The 21,127-nt window shown below is 34.8% G+C and overlaps 1 protein-coding gene across 16 annotated transcripts in view; it reads left to right on the top strand.

The window, feature by feature from the left end:
- Positions 1-21,127, top strand: part of HFM1 (helicase for meiosis 1) — a 139,904-nt gene that overhangs the window by 91,595 nt on the left and 27,182 nt on the right. For 15 of the 16 annotated variants that reach the window (XR_013384335.1, XR_013384334.1, XR_013384333.1 and 12 more), the window contains 7 exons: positions 4,204-4,301; positions 4,384-4,512; positions 6,790-6,875; positions 7,103-7,186; positions 7,324-7,481; positions 8,864-8,967; positions 9,417-9,563. Coding sequence is in view for 13 of the 16 variants with exons in the window: in XM_077905386.1 (XP_077761512.1) it covers positions 4,204-4,301; positions 4,384-4,512; positions 6,790-6,875; positions 7,103-7,186; positions 7,324-7,481; positions 8,864-8,967; positions 9,417-9,563 (806 nt within the window). In the remaining 3 variants the exon portion in view is untranslated. The remainder of the gene's footprint in view (positions 1-4,203; positions 4,302-4,383; positions 4,513-6,789; positions 6,876-7,102; positions 7,187-7,323; positions 7,482-8,863; positions 8,968-9,416; positions 9,564-21,127) is intronic. The other variant, XM_077905394.1, reaches the window with a different exon arrangement.

The following is a 21,127-nucleotide window of genomic DNA, read 5'->3' as shown; positions in this document are numbered from 1 at the left end:
TGAAGATTGTATTTCTCAGTCAGCTTTGTAGCTAGATGCAGCCCTGTTACTAAGATTTGTTCAATTAATGAGATATGGGTGGTAGAAGTGTTTGTTTTCCTAGAGGCTGCTGAAAGGAAGGAGTCAAGGGGTAAACAGGGCATCATTTCTTGTCCTCCCACCCCTCTCCTCCGAAATGCTGTAAGGAGTGAATGTGTGATGGGTAGAGCTGTAGAAGTCATCTCTGACCACAAGGTAGCCTGAGAATGGAAGTCATACATGGCAAAGCACAAATATAGGGGGATCCTGGGTCTTTGGTGACTTGTAGGACTGTCATACCAAGCCCTGGACTGCCTGATTAGATTTCTTTTACATAGAGAGTTAACTGTGTGTATTTAAGCCATTATAGCCTGGTCAGGGTTATACCTAATCCAAACTGAATTAATACCTTATTTCATGTAATCCTTATAGTAAGACCTGATTTAGTCGTTACTTAACTACTACACAATTCTACTCCACCCCTTAGTTGAGAGAACCACCTCATCTGAGGCTTTAAGACCTCTATTTCCAGGGTGCCTGACTGGCTCAGTTGGTGGAGCATGCAACTCTTGATCTTGGGGTTGTACATTTGAGCCCCATGTTGGGTGTAGAGATTACTTGAAAATAAAACCTTAAAAAAAATAGACTTCTATTTCTCCTGAGGACAAGCTCAGGCTAGCCTTATCTGGTAAAGACAGACAGCTCTACCAATGTTCTGCACCTACAGGAATAAATCCCTGTTCTCCCTCCCATTCATGTTTATTTGCTTGTTTTTAAAATAGGCTCCATACCCAATGTGGAGCCTGACATAGGGCTTGAACTCACGACCCTGAGATCAAGAGTAAGACACTTAACTGACTGAGCTACCAAGGCACTCCAGCCTCCCATTCCTTTTTTATTATTGCTTCTTGTAATAAGGTTTCTGACTGGGAAATATAATGCTGAAAGACATCCTATTTATTAATAGACATATTGCTGTTCAATATGAATAAATATGATTTCAGAAGTCTTACTTTTACTCTAGCAGTTTTGTATATACCCTGCATTTGTGCATCCCAGGATAGCTTTGTAAGTATTATTTCTCTAACCCTTGCAACAACCCCATTCACATTTTTCCATCAGTTATTTTTTTGTTAATAAACTGTAACTTTACAGCCGTTTTTCCCCATTTATTTCCAGTATAATTAACATAGAATGTTATGTTAGTTTCAGGTGTACAATATAGTGATTCATCAATTCTATACATTGCTCAGTGTTCATCATGATGAGTATATTGTCCCTTTCACCAATTTCACCTATCTCTCCACCTACCTCCTCTCTGATAACCATAAGTTAGTTTTCTATATATTTAACAGTCTGTCTCCTTCCGTTCCCCATAATCGTTTGATTTGTTTCCTAAATTCCACGCATGAGTGAAATCATACGGAATTTGTCTTTCTCTGACTGACTTATTTCCCTTAGTATAATACTCTCTAGCTCTCTCCATGTTGTTGCAAATAGCAAAATTTTGTTTTTTTTATGGCCGAGTACTATTCCATTGTGTATATATATATATAATATCTTTATACATTCTTCTATTGATAGACACTTGGATTGCTTTTGTAATTTGGCTATTATTTATAATGCTGCAATAAACATAAGGGTGCATATATTTTTTTCAAATTCATGTTTTCATATTCTTTGGATAAATACCCAGTGGTGGCAATTACTGATCATATGGTAGTTCTATTTTTAATTTTTTGAGGAGCCTCCATACTGTTTTTCACAGAGGCTGTACCAGTTTGCATCCCCACCAATAGTGTACGAGAATTCCTTTTCCTCCATATCCTCACCAACATTTGTTTCTTGTGTTTTTGATTTTAGGTGTTCTGACATGTATGAGGTGATATTTAATTATGGTTCTGATTTGCATTTTCCTGATGATTAGGGATGTTGAGCATCTTTTCATGTGTGTTGGCCATCTGTATGTCTTCTTTGTAGAGATGTCATTTCATGTCTTCTGCCCATTTTTAATTGGATTATTTGTCTTTTTGGTTTTGAGTTGTATAACTTTATAAATTTTGGATACTAAACCCTTATAAGATATATCATTTGTAAGTATCTTCTCCCTTTCAGTAGGTTGTCTTTTTGTTTTGTTGATTGCTTCCTTTGTTGTGAAGAAACTTTTAATTTTGATGTAGTCCCAATAGCTATTTTTGCTTTTGTTTCCCTTGCCGTGGGAGATTTATATAGAAAAATGTCAGAGAAATTAGTGCTTGTGTTCTCTTCTAAGATTTTTTAAAAAGATTTTATTTATTTATTCATGACAGACCCAGAGAGAGAGAGGCAGAGACACAGGCAGAGGAAGAAGCAGGCTCCATGCAGGGAGCCCGATGTGAGACTCGATCCTGGGACTCCAGGATCATGCCCTGAGCTGAAGGCAAGCACTAAACTGCTGAGCCACCCAGCGATCCCCTCTTCTAAGATTTTGATGGTTTCAGGTCTCACATTTAGACCCTTAATCCATTTTGAGTTTCTTTTTGTGTATGATGTAAGAAAGTAGCCAAGTTTTATTTCTTTGCATGTATCTGTCCAATTTCCCCAGTATCATTTGTTGAGGAGCCTATTCTATTCCAATTGCATATTCTTGCCTCCTTTGTCAAAGACTCATTGACCTTATTATAATCGTGGGTTTATTTCTTTGCTCTTTATTCTCTTCCATTGAACTCTGTTTTTGTGCCAGTTTTGATTTTGATTACTGTTTTGATTACTGCAGCTTTGCAATATATCTTGAAATCTGGGATTGTGATATCTTCAGGTTTGTTCTTTTTCAAGATTGCTTTGTCTATTTGGGGTCTTTTGTGGTTCCATACAAATTTTAGGTTTATTATTTACAACTATTTTAAAAAGATTTTATTTATTTATTCATGAGAGACACAGAGAGAGAGAGAGGCAGAGACATAGAGGGAGAAGTAAGCTCCATGCAGATAGCCCGATGTGGGACTCGATACTGGGACTCCAGGATCATGCCCTGAGCCAAAGGCAGACACTTAACCACTGAGCCACACAGGCGTCCCTACAACTATTTTTTTTTTTTAAGATTTTATTTATTTATTAGAGACACAGAAAGAGAGAGACACACACACAGGCAGAGGGAGAAGCAGGCTCCATGCAGGGAGCCTGACGCGGGACTTGATCCCAGGAATCCAGGATCAGGCCCTGGGCCGAAGGCGGTGCTAAACCGCTGAGCCACCCGGGGCCACCCCCTACAACTATTTTTTAATAGATTAATACCAAATAACTTTCGGAAGATATACTATAGCCAAAAGAATTAAGTTAGTCTATAGTTTCATCTATATGCACCCATTCTGAGAAGTGAGTTGGTTACTACTTTCTGTTTTCACATATTGTTTGCTAAAACTAAATCATGAAATATAACTATTATTCTTCTCTTTCTCTTTACATACCTGACTTATCAGGAGACCTTCAAGAGATTAATATAAGCCTGATAATTTTAGTTAGACCCATAGGGTGAGTTGCACATCATTGTCTGGTTAAAAAAGTAAACAGGCAAAATGGCATATAGTAGGCACCACGTATGTTAGTTCCTTTTCTCTCTTCTTAACCACCCGTTCCTCAAATTTTATAGCCAAACAACTGCTAGGTTCAACTAATCAACTAATATGTTACCATCCTTCATATGTTGAACAGTCTTTAGACCTAACATGATGCTTCTCACTCATAGACAATAAATATTTGTTTATTATACAAAATGCTTTGCTTTTCTATAATAACCTATTTATGTAGAGCTAAAAGAACTCTATTTGAGGAGAATATGACAGCAATTTTAGATGTGTTGGGATTAAAGAAATGGTCTGAGAGTGTCTTTTGTCCTGTATGCAGGATAATTTTCAGTGCATTTGAAATTTGGCATTTAGAGATTATAATGAGTCTTGAGAAGAAATGAGATTTTTGAGAGAAAGAGAAGTTGAGGAAATGAAGAGTAGAGAAATAAGAAGGGAACTTTTAGAAGTTGGAAAGAAGTCAACAATGACTTGTAACAATAATGATGCAAGATATAGAAGCATCTAGTGTTAAAGAAATCAAGGCAGAGAGAAATTTTAAGAGATAGTTCATTCAAGGATATCAAATTCCATGAGATAATAGTTTCTAAAAGGAAATCATGAAATTTCTTGTTTCCCTCAGTCTTATACAGGCTCAACTAGGATGCATTCCCATACAAGACTTTGCTTTGACACAAGATATCTCGAAGATTTTTAGAAATGGCTCACGAATTACAAGATGTATGTTATAGAATTAATGGATTTTCAATATTTTTCCCAGTAAACTAGTATACTAGATTTAACTTTGGAAACTTTTTTTTAGGGTTGTCAGATTTTGTGGCTGTTCAAGAAAAGTTTGCTATATTATTGAACAGTTTGATTTTAGCTAAATGTTTTAGATGCAAACTTTGGGAAAACTCTCTACATGTATCCAAACAGCTGGAAAAAATAGGTAGGTACTGAATACAGGCAGGCAATTTGTCAATGTTTGCACTTTATTTTGCTTTTCATTGTCAGGAAAATTATGGTGTTTACAGACTTTGAGAGAAAAATGTGTTTGTAGGCTTAGTACTAAACTTTATTTCTCTTGAAAATCTGATTTTTGTTTCTCCTGCTTGAAGGATTCCATTTGAAATCAATTGGGAAACCTAATAAAAATGAATAATCTTATTTTTACATTTGTTCTCAAACCAAGAGTGAAATTTTGTTTTAGTAATTAGGTAACTATGTATTGCTCTCTCTCCACTTTTATGATTATTTTGTTTTGATCTCAATGACAAGATACAGAGCTAGCAATCCTGGCCATTCGTAATTCATTACAGAAAATTATATCACTTACTTATATCTTAACTTTTCCTCTTTTTTTCAATAACAGGACAATGTTTGCACTGATCTTCATAAAGATTCTATAGACAAAAGATTGTGCCTAATTATTTCATATCTATTGGGTATAGCTCAAGTTACATACTGAAAAATGAAAAACTCTAGAGGGAGCCAGTTATAAAGACTGAGGTATAACTAAGTACTCGAGTTTTCTAGTTGGATGCCTTTGATTTTGTGACCCTACTTCTTCTGGATAACTTAAACTCTAAGAAGAGAGCTGTTACTCCATGATTGACAGCTTTGTTAGCTTTGTAATTTTATGTGCACCTAGGGGACTTTAAAAATTATGTAATGGGTTTTTAGGGATTGTTTCATTATTCCTTAGAACAAAAATCTCCGACTATTTTGTGAGGAAGTTCTTTTTTTATTCTTGAAGTTTGATATCAGTGGGATGGCGGGACTGACTAGTCCTGGGAATTAGCTGTGAAAGTAAGGTCAAGTTAGAGGAGAGATTCTTGACATTAAGTCTCCCCTTTCTACTGAACTCCTAGCAAACCAAATGCTGAGCCCATTTCACAAAGATGAATTCTAATGTAGGAAGGAGGTTCCATAAAACATTTAGGAAGTAACAACTTACAGAAATTTTTGAAATTAGATTAAATTATTACTTAGAAAATTTTCATTATATTTGAAAAGGACAAACACAGACTTTCTGACTTACTAGAATATTGTCAATCAGGTATCATTTGCATTCCATCTCTTCCAAATTGTTGAACACTAATGTGTTTTTTACACTTACTCAGTATGGCTGAAGAGAAAGAAGCAAAAATTGCTCAGCAAAACTTATACAATAGAAAAATGAGAGAGTCTAAATAAAAAAGCAAATCTAAGTCCTTCCTGAACATCAGGGAAAAAAAAATAATGAATGCAAATTGATTTTCAACAATGTTTATAAAAAAATAAAATTCAGGAAAAGCTTTGAGGGGAAAATGAACATGAAGGAATTATTAATACTAGGAGTTGTATCTTAAGAACGAATAAGAGGAATTCTCAAGGATAGGTAAAGGTATGGAAAAAGATAGAGTGTAATATCCCCACCAGCAGTATATGTGCCTTAGACAAGATGGTAATATTTTAGAAATTTACACTTCTGGCAGTATCTCCTGTTTCAGAGTTTGGTTAAATTCATTTGTGAGGATAAGAATTTTATATATCCAGTTTCTTAAAGTAGTAACAGAGAAAGTACGAAGATGGAAGTGAACTTGATGTTTTTGAGGAACAAAATTAAAGTTAATGTGGCTAGAGAATAGTCAGCAAGAGGGGAATGGTAGCAAATTAAATGGGACACATAGGCTGTGTAATCAAGTCAAATAGGTAATGGAGTTTGGTCACGGTAGGAAATTGTCACTATTCTAAATGCAATGGAGAGGAATTGGACATTTTAAAGGAGTAAAATTATCTGATTTCAGTACAGAAATATAAAACTCTGTTTCTCAGAAATGCTCAGAGAACCATAGCTTTATGAAGCAATATTCTCATCTATAAATTATGTTGCCTTTTTTCAAACATGAGTATAATATGTAACAATAGGAATTACTTGATACTTCCTATGGATGGTATATGATAAAAATAAGGGTTGAGTCATCATATGGACCAAAGAGTTCCTCCTTTTTTCTATAAAGCACCTACATGTTTTATTTCAGTTTGAAAACATAAATATGAACAATTGGATAAATGTCACAGCCCAACAAACCCAACTGAAAACTTTTTCAAAAACCTTTAAGAATTAGTTATTAATCTGAATCTTTAAAAAATTTTTTTTACTAATGTCATTGTTGAAAGCTTAAGAATAGATGTAGTTTAAAATGGATTGTTTAAGAACTGCTATTTGATTAATTTTCCACAGGTATAACATTGTCAAATGCAATGGTAAATGCAGGTTTGACTTCCTTTAAAAAAATAGAAGAAACAGATGCAAGGGAACTTGAACTGGTATTTAATATTCACTTATTCCTAATGTTACCTGGATTTTATCCTAATTTTAAAGCTTACTTTTTATATCTTTATTTTTTCTTAAAAATTGTTTTCCTTCTCATAGTCCTAAGTATTTTAACTTAAGGTTTTAGGTAATAAGCATTATTAAAGCTATTGACTCTAAAAAATATACTAAAATAACTTCTAGTCTTATGGTAAGAATATAATGATATAAATGTTTTTAGATTTTAAATAGACACCCCCCTTTTGGAACGCAAATAAAAGAAACAGTGATGTATCTACCAAAATATGAAGTTGAAGTGGAACAGGTAAATATTTTCTGTTTTTTTTTTTTTTAAGTATTTCATTGTCTTTTCAGGAATAAAGCTACCTATAGCTGACTTGGAACTGAATATGAGTAGTAAGGTTATTTTTAACACCTTTTATGCCTATCCTTTTTTTAAAGATTGCAAGATACAGTGATACCATGGCAGAAATATTAGTGACAATTATATTAAGAAACTTTGAACAGCTACAAGCTAGAAGAACATCACCAGATTCTCACTATGTTACCTTAATCATAGGTGATGCAGATAACCAGCTGGTTTTTAAGCACAAAATTATGTAAGTATAATTTCCATTTGATTTTATTTCTAAGCATATACTATAAAAGAAATATTCTGCTGAGAAAGAGTAGTAAAATCCACTGTGGGATTAATTAAATTACATTTTCCTTATGCTGTAATGGGGTAGTTTCTTTACTTGTCTGTTAAAGAAGGTATTAACATTGGTCTGTTGTTAGTACTCAGATGAATGAAGTGTGAAATCTATCACCATGGTTTGAAACGAGTGAATAAATGATCTTTAGGAGTAACTGTAGCCCACTTTTGTTGAACTTTCTTATTTTGTTGCTTGTCACCAGTCATTCACAACCTTGTACTCTTTGATTACCTTCCTTCTGCTCCTTCACGATATATATCTAATATTTCCAAATTAAAACCCAACCAACTACTATAGCTTCATTTTAGGATCAGGCAACAAGATCAAATATATAAAGGAGGTATCTTTCCTTACACCTGGTTCTCTAGCATGCCATTCTATGGTTTTTACATCAGCCTTTTTTCTGATACTGTTATTTTCTCCCAGGATGCCATAAGCAAATTCTAAGATTATCAGTTATAGCTATAGCCAGTATTTTTCGAGCTCTTAGTAGGTTCCAGGTGTTGAATTGTTTAAGCTTTGTATAGACAGGTGCTATCATTATCTTAATTTAATAGAGGAAGAAATTGAGACTGAGAGTTTAATTTGCCAAGGTCATATAGGTAGTTTATAGCAAAATCTAGATTTAAACCCAAGCAGTCTGACTCCAGAGCCTATGCTCCTAATCATATTATTTGACTTGTAAATTCAGGATTGGCAGTGACTCTGAAATGGGAATCTCTTCATTGTTGTCAGAGTACTGGAGGATATCTTTCTAAAATATTCTATGCAATGTAGTCTATTCCTAAAGAAATAGAGACTTTGTCCTCTGTGACAATTAAGTCTGAAGGCAGTCTTGAGTATATAAATCTAAAATAAATTAAATCACAAAATTGGTTGCTGGTTTGTAACGTTAGTGGATACAGACTATTTTATATGAATTTTAAAGATACTATTCTAATTCTCACAAATTCGTGTAAGCTGTGTATAACCATTTAAAAGTGGTAGTGACTGGGGCAAGCTCATGGGTTGTTGATGTCAACTCTGTATTCAGGTGGGCCTGAAAGTTGGCAACGCAACTTGGAATCAGCTGTTGGTCAATATGTAGTTAAGAAAATTATGGTTGTGGTAGCTGAATTGACACTCCATTTCTCCCTCCTCAGAATCTGCGGCAAATAGTTTTCAGTACTGACTTCAGTTTACTACCAGATAGAACCTATCTATGGGTTAGTCTGCCCTTGATGATTAATATATTATTTCATTTAGTATTTGGATCACTATTTAAATGATACATTGCTTTTTTTCAGGGATTCTGTTTTATTAAAAGCTGGAAATTGGACTAAAAAGATTGATGTGAGGAGAGCTTTTAAATCTGAAGATCTTAGCATAAATCTAATTAGTTCTGAGTATGGTAAGTTCATTGAAGTAATGTAAAGAATATGATAACATTAAAAAATTTCCTTCATGCTGAAACAGAAAAGCAATTTAAATGATACTGGGTAAAGGTAATTTATTTAAATAATATGAATAATTTTAAAGAAAGTTTCATGTATTTAGATAGGTAAAAGCATGGACTAGGTTAAAAAAATTAAAAATTTATCTGTTCATTTATAGGTATTTTATTTTTCAAGATAAAACTTAAATTGTAGGAACATTGATTTTTATTTTTATGGTGTATAAAGTTTAATTTGTGATACTTTTAACCCCCCCCCTTTTTTGACATTTTTATTTCCTGGACTTGTTAGCTCTTTCATTTCAAAAGATCCAGAAATATGAGAAATATAAAAACAAATAAATGATTTCATGGCTAGATTTATATGACTTAAATAAGTACTTGTATACTTTTTTTCCTTTTTCTAGTTGGACTTGATATTCAGCAGAAATTTACAGTCTTTTACTTAGGACCCAGGAGGCTTGGAAATCAAATAATTATGCGAAAAAAATCAGAAACAGAGATTTCCCATTCTAAACATTCAAATAGATCTACTATAGCAGGACCCAATAAAGGTAAATAGCTATAATTATTCCTTTATTGCATTAAAGTTATGGCTAGGAAGAAAAAAAAAAGTTATGGCTAGGGAGGAGTATCAGTGTTATGGTACTGCTTCATTCAGATGAAGATCTTTAAGCTTCATAATAATTGCATTAATGATATGTAGTAGGAATTCTTATAATTTCTGCTTCATTCAGATGAAGATCTTTAAGCTTCATAATAATTGCATTAATGATATGTAGTAGGAATTCTTATAATTAGTATTTGTCAAATTGGGGTGATATTTGGAGCACAAATTATTTGTCTAGTTTTTTGATACACAATGCCTCTTTTTCATACCCATTCTATTCTTATGGCTATTGTTGGGGAAGAGTAAATGATATACAAGACTTTGTAGATTTGATGAGGCAAACCAGATGACAGTGAACTTAAAAATTTTTATTACGGGGGCGCATGGGTGGCTCAGTGGTGGAGCATCTGCCTTTGGCTCAGGTCCTGATCCCAGGGTCCTGGGATTGAGTCCCGTATCAGGTTCCCCACAGAGAGCCTCTCCCTCTGCCTATGTCTCTGCTGTTCTCCCTGTGTGTCTCTCATGAGTAAATAAATAAAATCTTTAAAAATTTTTTTTCAATTTGTTTTTATTATGGAGTATTTCAAACATATGCAAAAATAGACAGACCTGTATAATGAACCCTAATGTACTCATTACCTACCTTAAACAATGATCAACTCACGGCTTATATTGTTTCATCTATACCTCTCTTCAGTTTTTCCCTTATATGTTTTGAAGAAAATTGAATATCATATTATAGCCTCTGTAAGTGTTTCAGTATATATTTGTAAATGGTAAGGATTTAAGAAAAAATATAAATACATTACTCATACATAAGAAGTGAATAGTAACTATTATCATTCAATACTGAGTTCATATTCAGATAGCTAATTATAAGTAAGGGGAGCAATTAATAGGTATTGAGGAATGTGAAAGCTGTGGCTCCTACCAGAGTAACCTAAACAGTTATGTTTTCTGAATTGGTAGTAATAGCAACTGCAGTGAAAGAAGGCAGGAAGAGCACATGTGAACCCATGAACACTCATCTCCCTCCCCTTTAAAGAACACAGAGGAGGGTACCTGGGAGGTTCAGTTGGTTAAACATCTACCTGTGGCTCAGGTTGTGATCCTGTATCCTAGGATTGGGCCCCTCATTGACCTTCCTGCTTAGGGAGGCATCTGCTTCTCCCTCTCACTCTGCCCTTGCCTCTGCTTGTGTCTCTCACGTGTTCTCTCTCTCTCAAAAAAAAAAAAAAAAGTGCAGAAGAACTCCCATCTCTGGGTAGGATGCAGTAGTTTGTGGCAGGCTAGGGCATCCACAGCAACAACTATTAAGTCTACCCAAGTTATAAAAATTATAATTTTTAGGACATTTGTGAAAGCAGATTAAAGGAACTAAAATTCCAGAGGGAGAACCATTTCAGGGCTGAGGAGTCCAGGACCTGTAGGCTCTTAATTAAAAAGCTTGAGTATGCCATGCTCTCAAAAAGAGTTTCTATGATCAGCCACTTACCATGTTTGCCTGAAAGAGGAAAAGGAAACCGTCTTTGGTGTAATACAAAATAATCTAGAATCTACAGACACAGTGTCTGCCACAATAAAAAATGAGACTTTCAAAGAGGCAAGACCATATGACTGATAATTAACAATGTAAAGATGGGGATCCCTGGGTGGCTCAGCAGTTTAGTGCTTGCTTTCAGCCCAGGGTGCGATCCTGGAATCCCTGGATCGAGTCCCACATCAGGCTCCCTGCATGGAGCCTGCTTCTCCCTCTGCCTGTGTCTCTGCCTCTCTCTCTCTCTCTCTCTCTCTCCCCCTCTCTCGGTGTCTCTCATGAATAAATAAAATCTTAAAAAAAAAACAATGTAAAGAAAGTGAAGCAGCTCTGTAGATGATTCAAATTAAAGAGCTAGCATTTAAAGATTGTAAAATAACTATATTTAATATTTTCAAGAAAATAAAGGAAAAAAATTAGTGAAAGGCTGGGAAATTTCACCAGAAAATTGTAACCCATACAGAGATTTAAATGGACTTTCCTGAATTGAAAAATACAATATCTGAAGTGAAAAAACTCATTGGTAGGTTTAATAATGGATTGGATATAGCCAAACTCAGGATTTGTGTACTGTTAGACATATCAAGAAAAAAATACTCAAAGCCCAGAGATAAGAGAATGGAAAGAACACAAAAAAGCATAATACTCAGAAGGTATAAAATGTACATAATCAAAATCTCTGAAACAGAGAAGAATGGGACAAATGCAATATTTAGAGACAATGGCTGAGAATATTACAAAGTAAGAAAGATATCAGCTCATAGATTCAGAACTTTGCAGACCCAGGAGATAAGTACACAGAAAACCACAGTTGGGCATGTTATAGCAAAACTGCTGAAAATCTTAAAAGCAGCCACAGAAAAACTACACATTACCTTCAAAGGTGCAACAGTGAAACTGACAGCTGATTGATTTATCAACTATGATGATGGAAACAGAAGATAATGGACCAACAGCTTCAAAATGCTTCAAAAAACTGCTACCCTAGATTTCTATGCCCAGTGAAAAATATCTTTAAAAATGAAAGTGAAATGGAGACATTTTGAGAAGAAAACAAAATAAAACAAAACTGAAGCACTCCATCACTATTACTAAATTTATTGGCCATCAGTAAAAGAGATACTTGAGGGAGTTCCTTAAAGGAAAATGACCACAGATGAAAGTACAGAAATGCTGAAGGGAATGAAAAATATTAGAAAGGGCAAAAAAATGGCTAAATCTTAATTAACTCTTGTAAAATAATTGAAATGACTTGTAGAGTTTTAAATGTATGTAGAATTAAAATGCAAAAATACTTTTTTAAAAAAGATTTTATTTATCTATTCAAGAGAGACAGAGAGAGGCAGAGATACAGGCAGAGGGAGAAGCAGGCTCTGCGAGGAGCCTGATGTGGGACTCGATCCTGGAATCCCAGGATCACAATCTGAGCCAAAGGCAGATGCTCAACCACTGAGCCACCCAGGCACCCAACAAAAATACTCTTATAACCTCAGGACTAAAGCGTATCAAACATAAGGAATATAGAAGTACAGAAATAATAAAGATAGAAACAGAAGTGAATGAAATATAGAATGTAAATGTACAAAAGGAAAAATCAACAAAGCTAAGACAGAAGCCAAAACTAACAGAAAAAATTTTTTGAGTAGTCTGATACTTGTAATAGAATTGAAGCAATTAAAAATCTTTCCACAGGGACGCCTGGGTGGATCAGTTGTTGGGCATCTGCCTTCGGTTCAGGGCGTGATCCCGGAGTCCAGTGATCAAGTCCCATATTGGGCTCCTTACATGGAGCCTGCTTCTCCTGTCTCTGCCTCTCTCTGTGTCTCTCATGAATAAATAAATAAAATCTTTAAAAAAATCTTTTCACAAAGAAATCCTGAGGGACTGGTGATCTTATTGGTAAATTTCCCCCAAACATTTAGGAAAAATAATCATCAAACTTAGCCAAATTTTTTCATAGGATAGAAAATATTTTCTAATGCTTTTTTTGAACAGGACCAACATGGATATCTTGATGTCAAATCCTGACAAGGACATTAAAAGAAAGAGAAATTATTGACCAATGTATCTCATGGAAATAGATCCAAAAGTTCTTAACAAAATTAGCGAGTTGAATCCAGCCATATATTTAAAAAGCATAATACAGTACAATTAAGCATGGCTTGTTCCACCCTTAGCATTCATGTATTTCACTACATTAGCAGGAATAAAAAAGAGAGAAAAAGAAACTATGTGATCATCTTGATAGAGGTCAAAAAAGTTTGACAAAAATCAATTCTCTTTGTATTTTAATGCTCATTTTTTATTAAAAAATATATAAAACAAAATGTCATGCACAATATTGAAATAGGTTTAAGGCCTTTTTTTAAGGCTTTCCTATTTAGATAGAAGATGATATGAAAATGTTCTCTATTACTATATTTAACATTGGATTAGAAGTTCTAGTCAATACAGTTCTGTAATAAAAAGAAATAAAAGTGATAAGGATTGGGAAGAAAGAAATAAACTCTCAGGGGTGCCTGATAGTCTGCCATCAGCTCGGGTCATGATCCCGGGGTCCTGGGATCGAGTCCTACTCCCTTCCTGAAAGGACCCTACTTCTCTGTGCCTATGTCTCTGCCTCTCTGTCTGTGTTTCTCATGAGTAAATAAATAAAATCTTTAAATTAAAAAAAAAAAACAGAAAGAAATGAGCTCTCATTACTTAAAAGCAACATGATTATATACTTAGAAAACCCAAAAGACTCCACAGACACACTGGAACTAATATATAAATTTAGAAATATTACTGGATACAGAGTCAATATTAAATTATAATAGCACTAAAAATAATAAAATATTTAAGAATACATGTAATAAAATTAGTGCAAGATGTGAACACAGGAAACTACAAACCCCACTGAGAGAAATTAAAGAATATGTAAATAAATGGAAAGATATTCTATGTTCATGGATTGGATGTCTTAATATTGCTAAGGGGGCGACATTTTCCAAATCAATCCGCAGATACACTGCAATCTCTATCAAAACCCTAGCTCTGCTTTTGGCAGAAATTCACAAGCTGATTTTAAAATTCATGGGAATGTGAGGGATCCAAATTAGCCAATCAATCTATTAAAAAAAAAAAAAAAGAACAGGGATAGAGGACTCACAATTCCTGATTTCAAAACTTATTACAAAGCCATGTAATCAAGACAGTGTTGTACTGGCACAATAATAGATATATAGATCAGTGGAATATATTTGAGAGTACAGAATTAAAGACAAATTGTACACTTTCAAAGGGTAGAATTTATGGTTAAATTATATTTCAACTAAAACATTTGAAAAACAATTGTATTACTATGCCCAAGCAAACAAAAGAGAGATAGAAATAACAATTTTTAAAATACCATTTACAGTAGCGTCAGAAATCATTTTAAGAAAGACAATTTAGAATTAGAGCTGCACGCAGATAATATAGACTCAGAGGCATCAGGTGGCCATCCTTTACCACATTCAGAAAAGATCACAGCTGCACTTTGGAAGAGAAAACTGAAGCAGAGGAACAGAGAGGTGCAAAGACGAGAATGCCAGAGCTGGGATTCTGATGACTTCCCATTTCTTGGGTTCAATCCCTTCTGATGCCTTGCTGAACTGCTTTTGGATTCTGTGACATTTCTGTGTCCATGTAACACATTTCCTCCACTCACCAGCTGCATTTGTTTAAAGTAGCTTGAATTGTTTGTTACTTAAGATTGTAGTGAAAAGTTGGAATGTTTACTTTCTGCTAGCATGAGCCTTTTACAAGGGCAGAAGTTCCCTACCTATTTTGCAGAATCCTTTGAAAACAGATAAAAGATGCTTCCTATCAGACAAATAATATTTTATCACACACACACACACACACACACACACACTTCACATAAATATACACACAACCATCCTAAATATTTTTTTCCTAATTTTTATTTAAATTCTAGTTAGCTAACATATAGTGCAATGTTGGTTTCAAGAGTAGAATTCAGTGATCTTTCACTTAGAACACCTGGTGCCCTCCTTAATACCCATCACCCATCTAACAAGTCCCCTCCTTAATACCCATCACCCATCTAACCCCCTCCCACTCTCCTCCCTCCATCAGCCTTCAGTTCTCTGTCATTAAGATTTGCTTATGGTTTGTCTCCCTCTCTTTTTCTCCCCCTTGCCCTATGTTCATCTTTGTTTCTTAAATTCCACATATGAATGAAATCATATGGTATTTCTTTCTCTGACTTATTTCTCTTAGCATAACACATTCCAGGTCTATCCACATCGTTGCAAATGGCAAGATTTCATTCTTTTTGATGGCTGAGTGATATTCCATTATATATATACATATACCACACCTTTTTTTTCCCATTCATCAGTTGATGGACATTAGGGCACTTTCCAGATTTTGGCTATTCTGATAATGCTGCTATAAACATTGGGATGCGGGGCAGCCCAGGTGGCTCAGCGGTTTAGCGCCACCTTCAGCCCAGGGCCTGATCCTGGAGACCTGGGATCGAGTCCTGGGTCGGGCTCCCTGCATGGAGCCTGCTTCTCCCTCTGCCTGTGTCTCTGCCTCTTCTCTCTCTCTGTCTCTCATGAATAAATAAATAAATCTTTTAAATAAATAAACATTGGGATGCATGTACCCCTTTGAATCTATTTTTCAACTATCCCAAAACTAATGAACATTCCAATTATATAATTCAGTTCTTATATGCAAATTCATATGTCCCCAAATAAAGATACATAACTATACTTTTAAACATAACATACATACACCCTATCTGCATCTTTCTTAATAAGTGACACAATGAAGGGATCATAGGTTTACTCTACTAAGGTTATGACAACAAAATTTGGGCTTTTTCAAAACAATCCACGTTTCAGTTCTTCTGAACTGATCTCTCATTATTAAATGATACGAAGTGATATTCAGTTCAGAGACTGTAGTTGCTAAATAATTGTTTCTAAATGTGCTCACAAGTTCAACACATATTTTAGTATTATGATATCAAATTATCGGGCCATATATACAAATTAAAGTATGTGCCTTAATTCACATAATATAGTTAAAAATTATTAACTGACCCTGTTAATTTTAAATATTTTCCTTAAATACAGTTCTAGTTGCCATTAATAAATTTATTTTACTTTAAATCCTTAGTATTGGAGGCGCCTTAAAAACCTTCAAATTCACATGTGAGAAAACTGAAAATATATGCATTTCAGATTATATAGTTTTGTAGTATGGGATCTATTAACGTTACACCTAAGAATACAACTTACGTCAATTTTCTTTGAGAACCTAATTTTTCCAATTATAAATCTCTGGTAGCTTATATTTGTTATTAAGACAAGTTAAGGGATGCCTGGGTGGCTCAGCAGTTGAGCATCTGTCTTCAGCTCAGGACGTGATTCTGGAGTCCCAGAATCGAGTCCCGCATCGGGGGCTTCCTGCATGGAGCCTGCTTCTTCCTCTGCCTGTGTCTCTACCTCTCTCTGTGTGTCTTTCATGAATAAATAAATAAAACCTTAAAAAAAAAAAGACAAGTTAAAACAATTCTCAAGTTACGGCAAGTGGGTTGGAGATGGGGGACCACTTATATTTTTCTAAATACCATTTCTAAAAGAAATAAGTTTTTTGTCATTTAGATCATTAATATCCATATGCTAATATTCTATAAACAAACTTGTATATACAGTCTTAGTTCCCAACAAGACTTGCCAACTCTGCCTTGAAATTTGTGGGAGTCTCCAGAATCTCTAAAATTTAACTCCCAAATGGCAGTTTTCAACCACTGGGAATAAATGTGTGTAGTCATTGTACACCATCTTGTGGTGATGTATAGAAATGCATCTATTAGGAGTCCTTGAATTAAGAAACAAGGCAATTCCTTATCCCTTATTGCAAAACAACCTACAAGGCATTTCCTCCTAGTCTACCCATCCCCAAGTCCTGTGATTTCTTCCCTATGTAAATTAAGTGTATTATTTGGGGGGAGAATTAAGATAGCTAGTATAACTAGGGAAGCAGGGTGTTGAGAGATCAGGCTCTGGAATTAGACTACCTTAGTTAGAATCTCAGTTTTGCTATTTATCTGGATAGTCTGATTATCTGGAATTAGACAAGGAAGAAAAAATATAAGAGAGAAAGGGAAATCTAGGAGTGTGATAACTGACTTATAAGTGTTCCAGAAAGAGAGAACAAACAGATCAGAAGAAATGATTTAAGAAAATTTTCTACACTTGGAGATACAGATTTGCACGTCAAAAAGGCTTACTCAGTGCTAGTTAGGATGAATGAAAGAATATCTACAAAGGAGGAATAATTGCAACATTTCAGAACATCATGGATAAAGAGAAATTAATAAATGCTTCCAAGGAACAAAAATTAAAATTTTGTTAATCTTTATTAGCAACACTGGATGGTAGAAGACAATAGTCTTAAAAGTTTAGGGAAAAATGATTTTCAACTCTGTGTTCTATACCCAGCCAAACTATTAAGTGTGAAAGTAAAATAATCTTAATACATTAAAAGATTTAGAAAGTTCAACTCACGCATATCTTTTCTGAGGCAGTTGCTTGAGGATGAGCAAAATATAACAAAGTTAACTAAGAAAGAAAAAAATCAAAGATCCTGAGAATAGTGGATTGACTCAAGAAGCCTAATGAAAGGAAATTTGAGATAACAGCTATAGGAAGGCCTACATTGCATTAGGAGGAAGATGGAGGGCTCAAGAAAGGAGTTATCTATGAAGGGAGAATAAATATGTGGTGTCTCCAATATTTGTTTTTGTCTCTGAAATATCAAATACACTTAAATTTAAGATAGATACTGCTACGCTAAAGGAAAGGCAGTAAAACTACAGGGAAAACAATATGCTGCTCAAGAAAGAAAAGTGTTTCACTTGATTCTGTATTAAAAATATTTTTACTTGCTGTTTAGCTCTCAAGTCAGCCCATTCTCTGACTCTACTACTATCACCACTCTAGATTGAGTTACCTTCTTTTTTTTTTTTTTTTTTTTTTTTTTTGCCTAGACTCTTTTGGTAGCCCTTTTTCAAAATGCCAGTTTAATTATGTTCCTTTCTTGATTAAATCACTGTAGTGGTTTTAGAATAAAACCTAGGTCTTGGAATAAAAGATCCAAATCATTAACATCCCATACTGTCATGTGGTCGTCAGTTCCTGCAATGGGACGGCAGCTGCTAGATAGTCTTGCCTCACCTCTGTAGAATTGGCTGGTAAGGACACAAGAAACCTAAATGGATCTCGATAGTTTATAACTTTCATAGACAGCAAAACAAGATCAACATGTTATCAGTTGTTTGCATTTCTAATCTCACAGGATGACACTGAACTGGAAGGGCCAGATAACACAAATGGTGGGTTGTTTTGTTTTTGAGACATTAGCTCTAGGCTGCAGTTAAGTGGCTTTATAGCCTGCATTTGGAAGGGGCAAGGTAGAAAATCCAGTGCCTTACTGGAACCAGAGGCAGATGAGAGACTACTTCAAGGCTGCCTTATGCAGATAGAGAGCCAAATGAGAAGTGGCTTTTAGCATCTCCTCACAAGACTGCCTATCCTGACATGTCCCAAGGAGGATCAGTGGGCATTCTGTAAATGGTTGAGTCTTAGATATGGCCTATGTAGAGACATGAAATTGCCAAGGTACCACGGTAGAGCCATTCTACAAATACAGCCTGACCTTTCTCCTCTCATCTCTTGCCTGCTTTCTTTACTTGCTGAGCATCAGCCACACTAATTTGAGAGAAAATCGAAGCAGTTCAAAGCATAAAGTACACTTAAACATCTTTCAATTTCTCTGATATGCCATGCTTTCCCTTGTCATAGAGCTTTTGCATATGCCATCCCTTCGGCCTGAAGTACTCTTTCTTCTGCCTCTTTGCCTTCTTAATTCCCATTCTTTCTTTAATCCTCAACTCATTTGTTGCTTCTTAGGGAAGCCTTCCAAGACATTCCTGACTAGGACAATGCCTCCAGTTATCATATAGCACTGTGCTCCTCTCTTTCATAGTACTCTGGACAATTTTAATTTTATAGTTACTTGTTTAATCCTTAAGTAATAATAGTAAAGATATTCCATGCTCTATCACTTAATTTTAAAATGCTTTCACATACTTAATTTCATTCTATCTTTTTCATCTCTGTGAGGTAAACAAAAGAGGTATTTTTAATCTATTTTTTACAGATAAGAGCCAATATTAAAACTCATGTTTTCTTACTTTAGAGTGCTCTATACGTCACCACTGTGCTTCCCTCGTAAATATATAAGGCAGCATGCAGTGAGTAATAGGGACAAAGAAATTCTCTAGGGGCTCAGAGGATAGAGAAATCACTTCAGATGGGGTGATAAGGATAGATGTCCATAATAGAGGTACCATTTAAAGTTGACCTTGAAAGTTGATAAGCTTCTGATAGACAAAGAAGTGAGCAGCTTCTAAGACAAGAGGTAATATCAAAGGTACAATCTTAGAAAGTCTTGAGACTATTTGAATAATGGCAAGTGAATGTGTTTTGATGGATTAGTGTTAATAGGAGTACCAGAAAGGGAGACTCAAATTATGCTGTGGAGGACTTTAAATATGAAACTTTTCATCCAAAGACCACTGGGAACACATCTGTATTTGAGGAAAGTTAAGTATTTTTGAACTGCTAGAGCCGTGGGTTATCTCAGGAGGTTGGGAGGAGCTTATTTATAGGATTTCAGCTTGTGCTGGTGATTCTTAGGAGGGTTTAGAGAGAGCAGAAGTCAGTTCTAATTGGATACTTTCAAAAAGTGAAGTATTGGATATTTTGGTATATCTTATCTTGGAGGTGGGAGAATTAAGGAAATAGTAGTCATTTGTGTTAGCCAGAAGAGGGGGATGTTTAGTTATTTTTGTGGTTCTTGAGTGTCCTTGCTTCAAGTTTCAGAAATAATTACATAGTAGTCATATTTCAATCTTTGCTAGTCACAGAATGGCCTTATCTCAGTATTGTTTATATTCTGCCAAAATTATTTATATTCAGTTGGGAACACTGTAGTTCAAACTGTCAGCTTCCAGCTGCCAGGGATGTTTAATTACTTTATCACTACCCAATACATTGATCTGTTAGGCCCTTAAGGCATCTAGCAGTTGCCTCATAGGGTAAGCGGCCTTATCCATTTACTCCAGGGTGCTATACAAATATTGTCATTATCTAAATGTGCTAGATCTTGAAAAGGATTGACCGAACAATAGCACTGAAAATGAAGAATAAAGGACCATAAAAGGTTATAAAGGTTCTCCAACATTTCTAGTTCAATTAAAATCTACATTTTAGCAAAAGTCAACTTATTTCTCTTTCTACAGTCTATGGTTTGCTGTCTTTTGAGTATTATACCCTCTATCTAGAATATCTTTCCCTCATCCTCTTCTTATGTCCAGATCCTGTCAGTTCAGATGTCTCTCCCTTCCCCCATGTTACTAAGATCAAGAAAAAGCCTATTTGAAATATTAAATTAAGAATAAATTATGTATTTGGATATGCTAGCCTGGGGTCAACCTGGAAGCAATCTCCTTTCTCTGTGAATTCTACAGCAAATTTCTTATACCCCTAAAACATATATTTTTAACATTTATTAAATACTTATAGTATCCTAAGTACTAGAAACTATCACTGATACCATCAAAATGCCATGATGTTTGCTTCTTTCCAGGTTCTTCTTATGTATAAGTATAAAGTAACAGGGATTTCAAAACCCCGCCCTTATTCTTATCTCATTCAAGATAAGAGTTACTGATAGTTTGTGGTATTTGGCTTATTTATTTATTTATTTATTTATTTATTTATTTATTTTGGCTCTATTTATATCAGGGAGGTGAAGAGAAGCTTATAGGTGGGTTGATACTCCTTGTGAAGAGTTGAAATTGGGCTAATAGTCAGCAGGGACTAGCTGTCATCAAAAATACCATT

This window comes from Canis aureus, chromosome 8 (assembly GCF_053574225.1).
Source record: "Canis aureus isolate CA01 chromosome 8, VMU_Caureus_v.1.0, whole genome shotgun sequence".
NCBI classification, from domain to species: Eukaryota; Metazoa; Chordata; class Mammalia; order Carnivora; family Canidae; genus Canis; species Canis aureus.
This window is presented reverse-complemented; position numbering and strand designations above follow the sequence as displayed.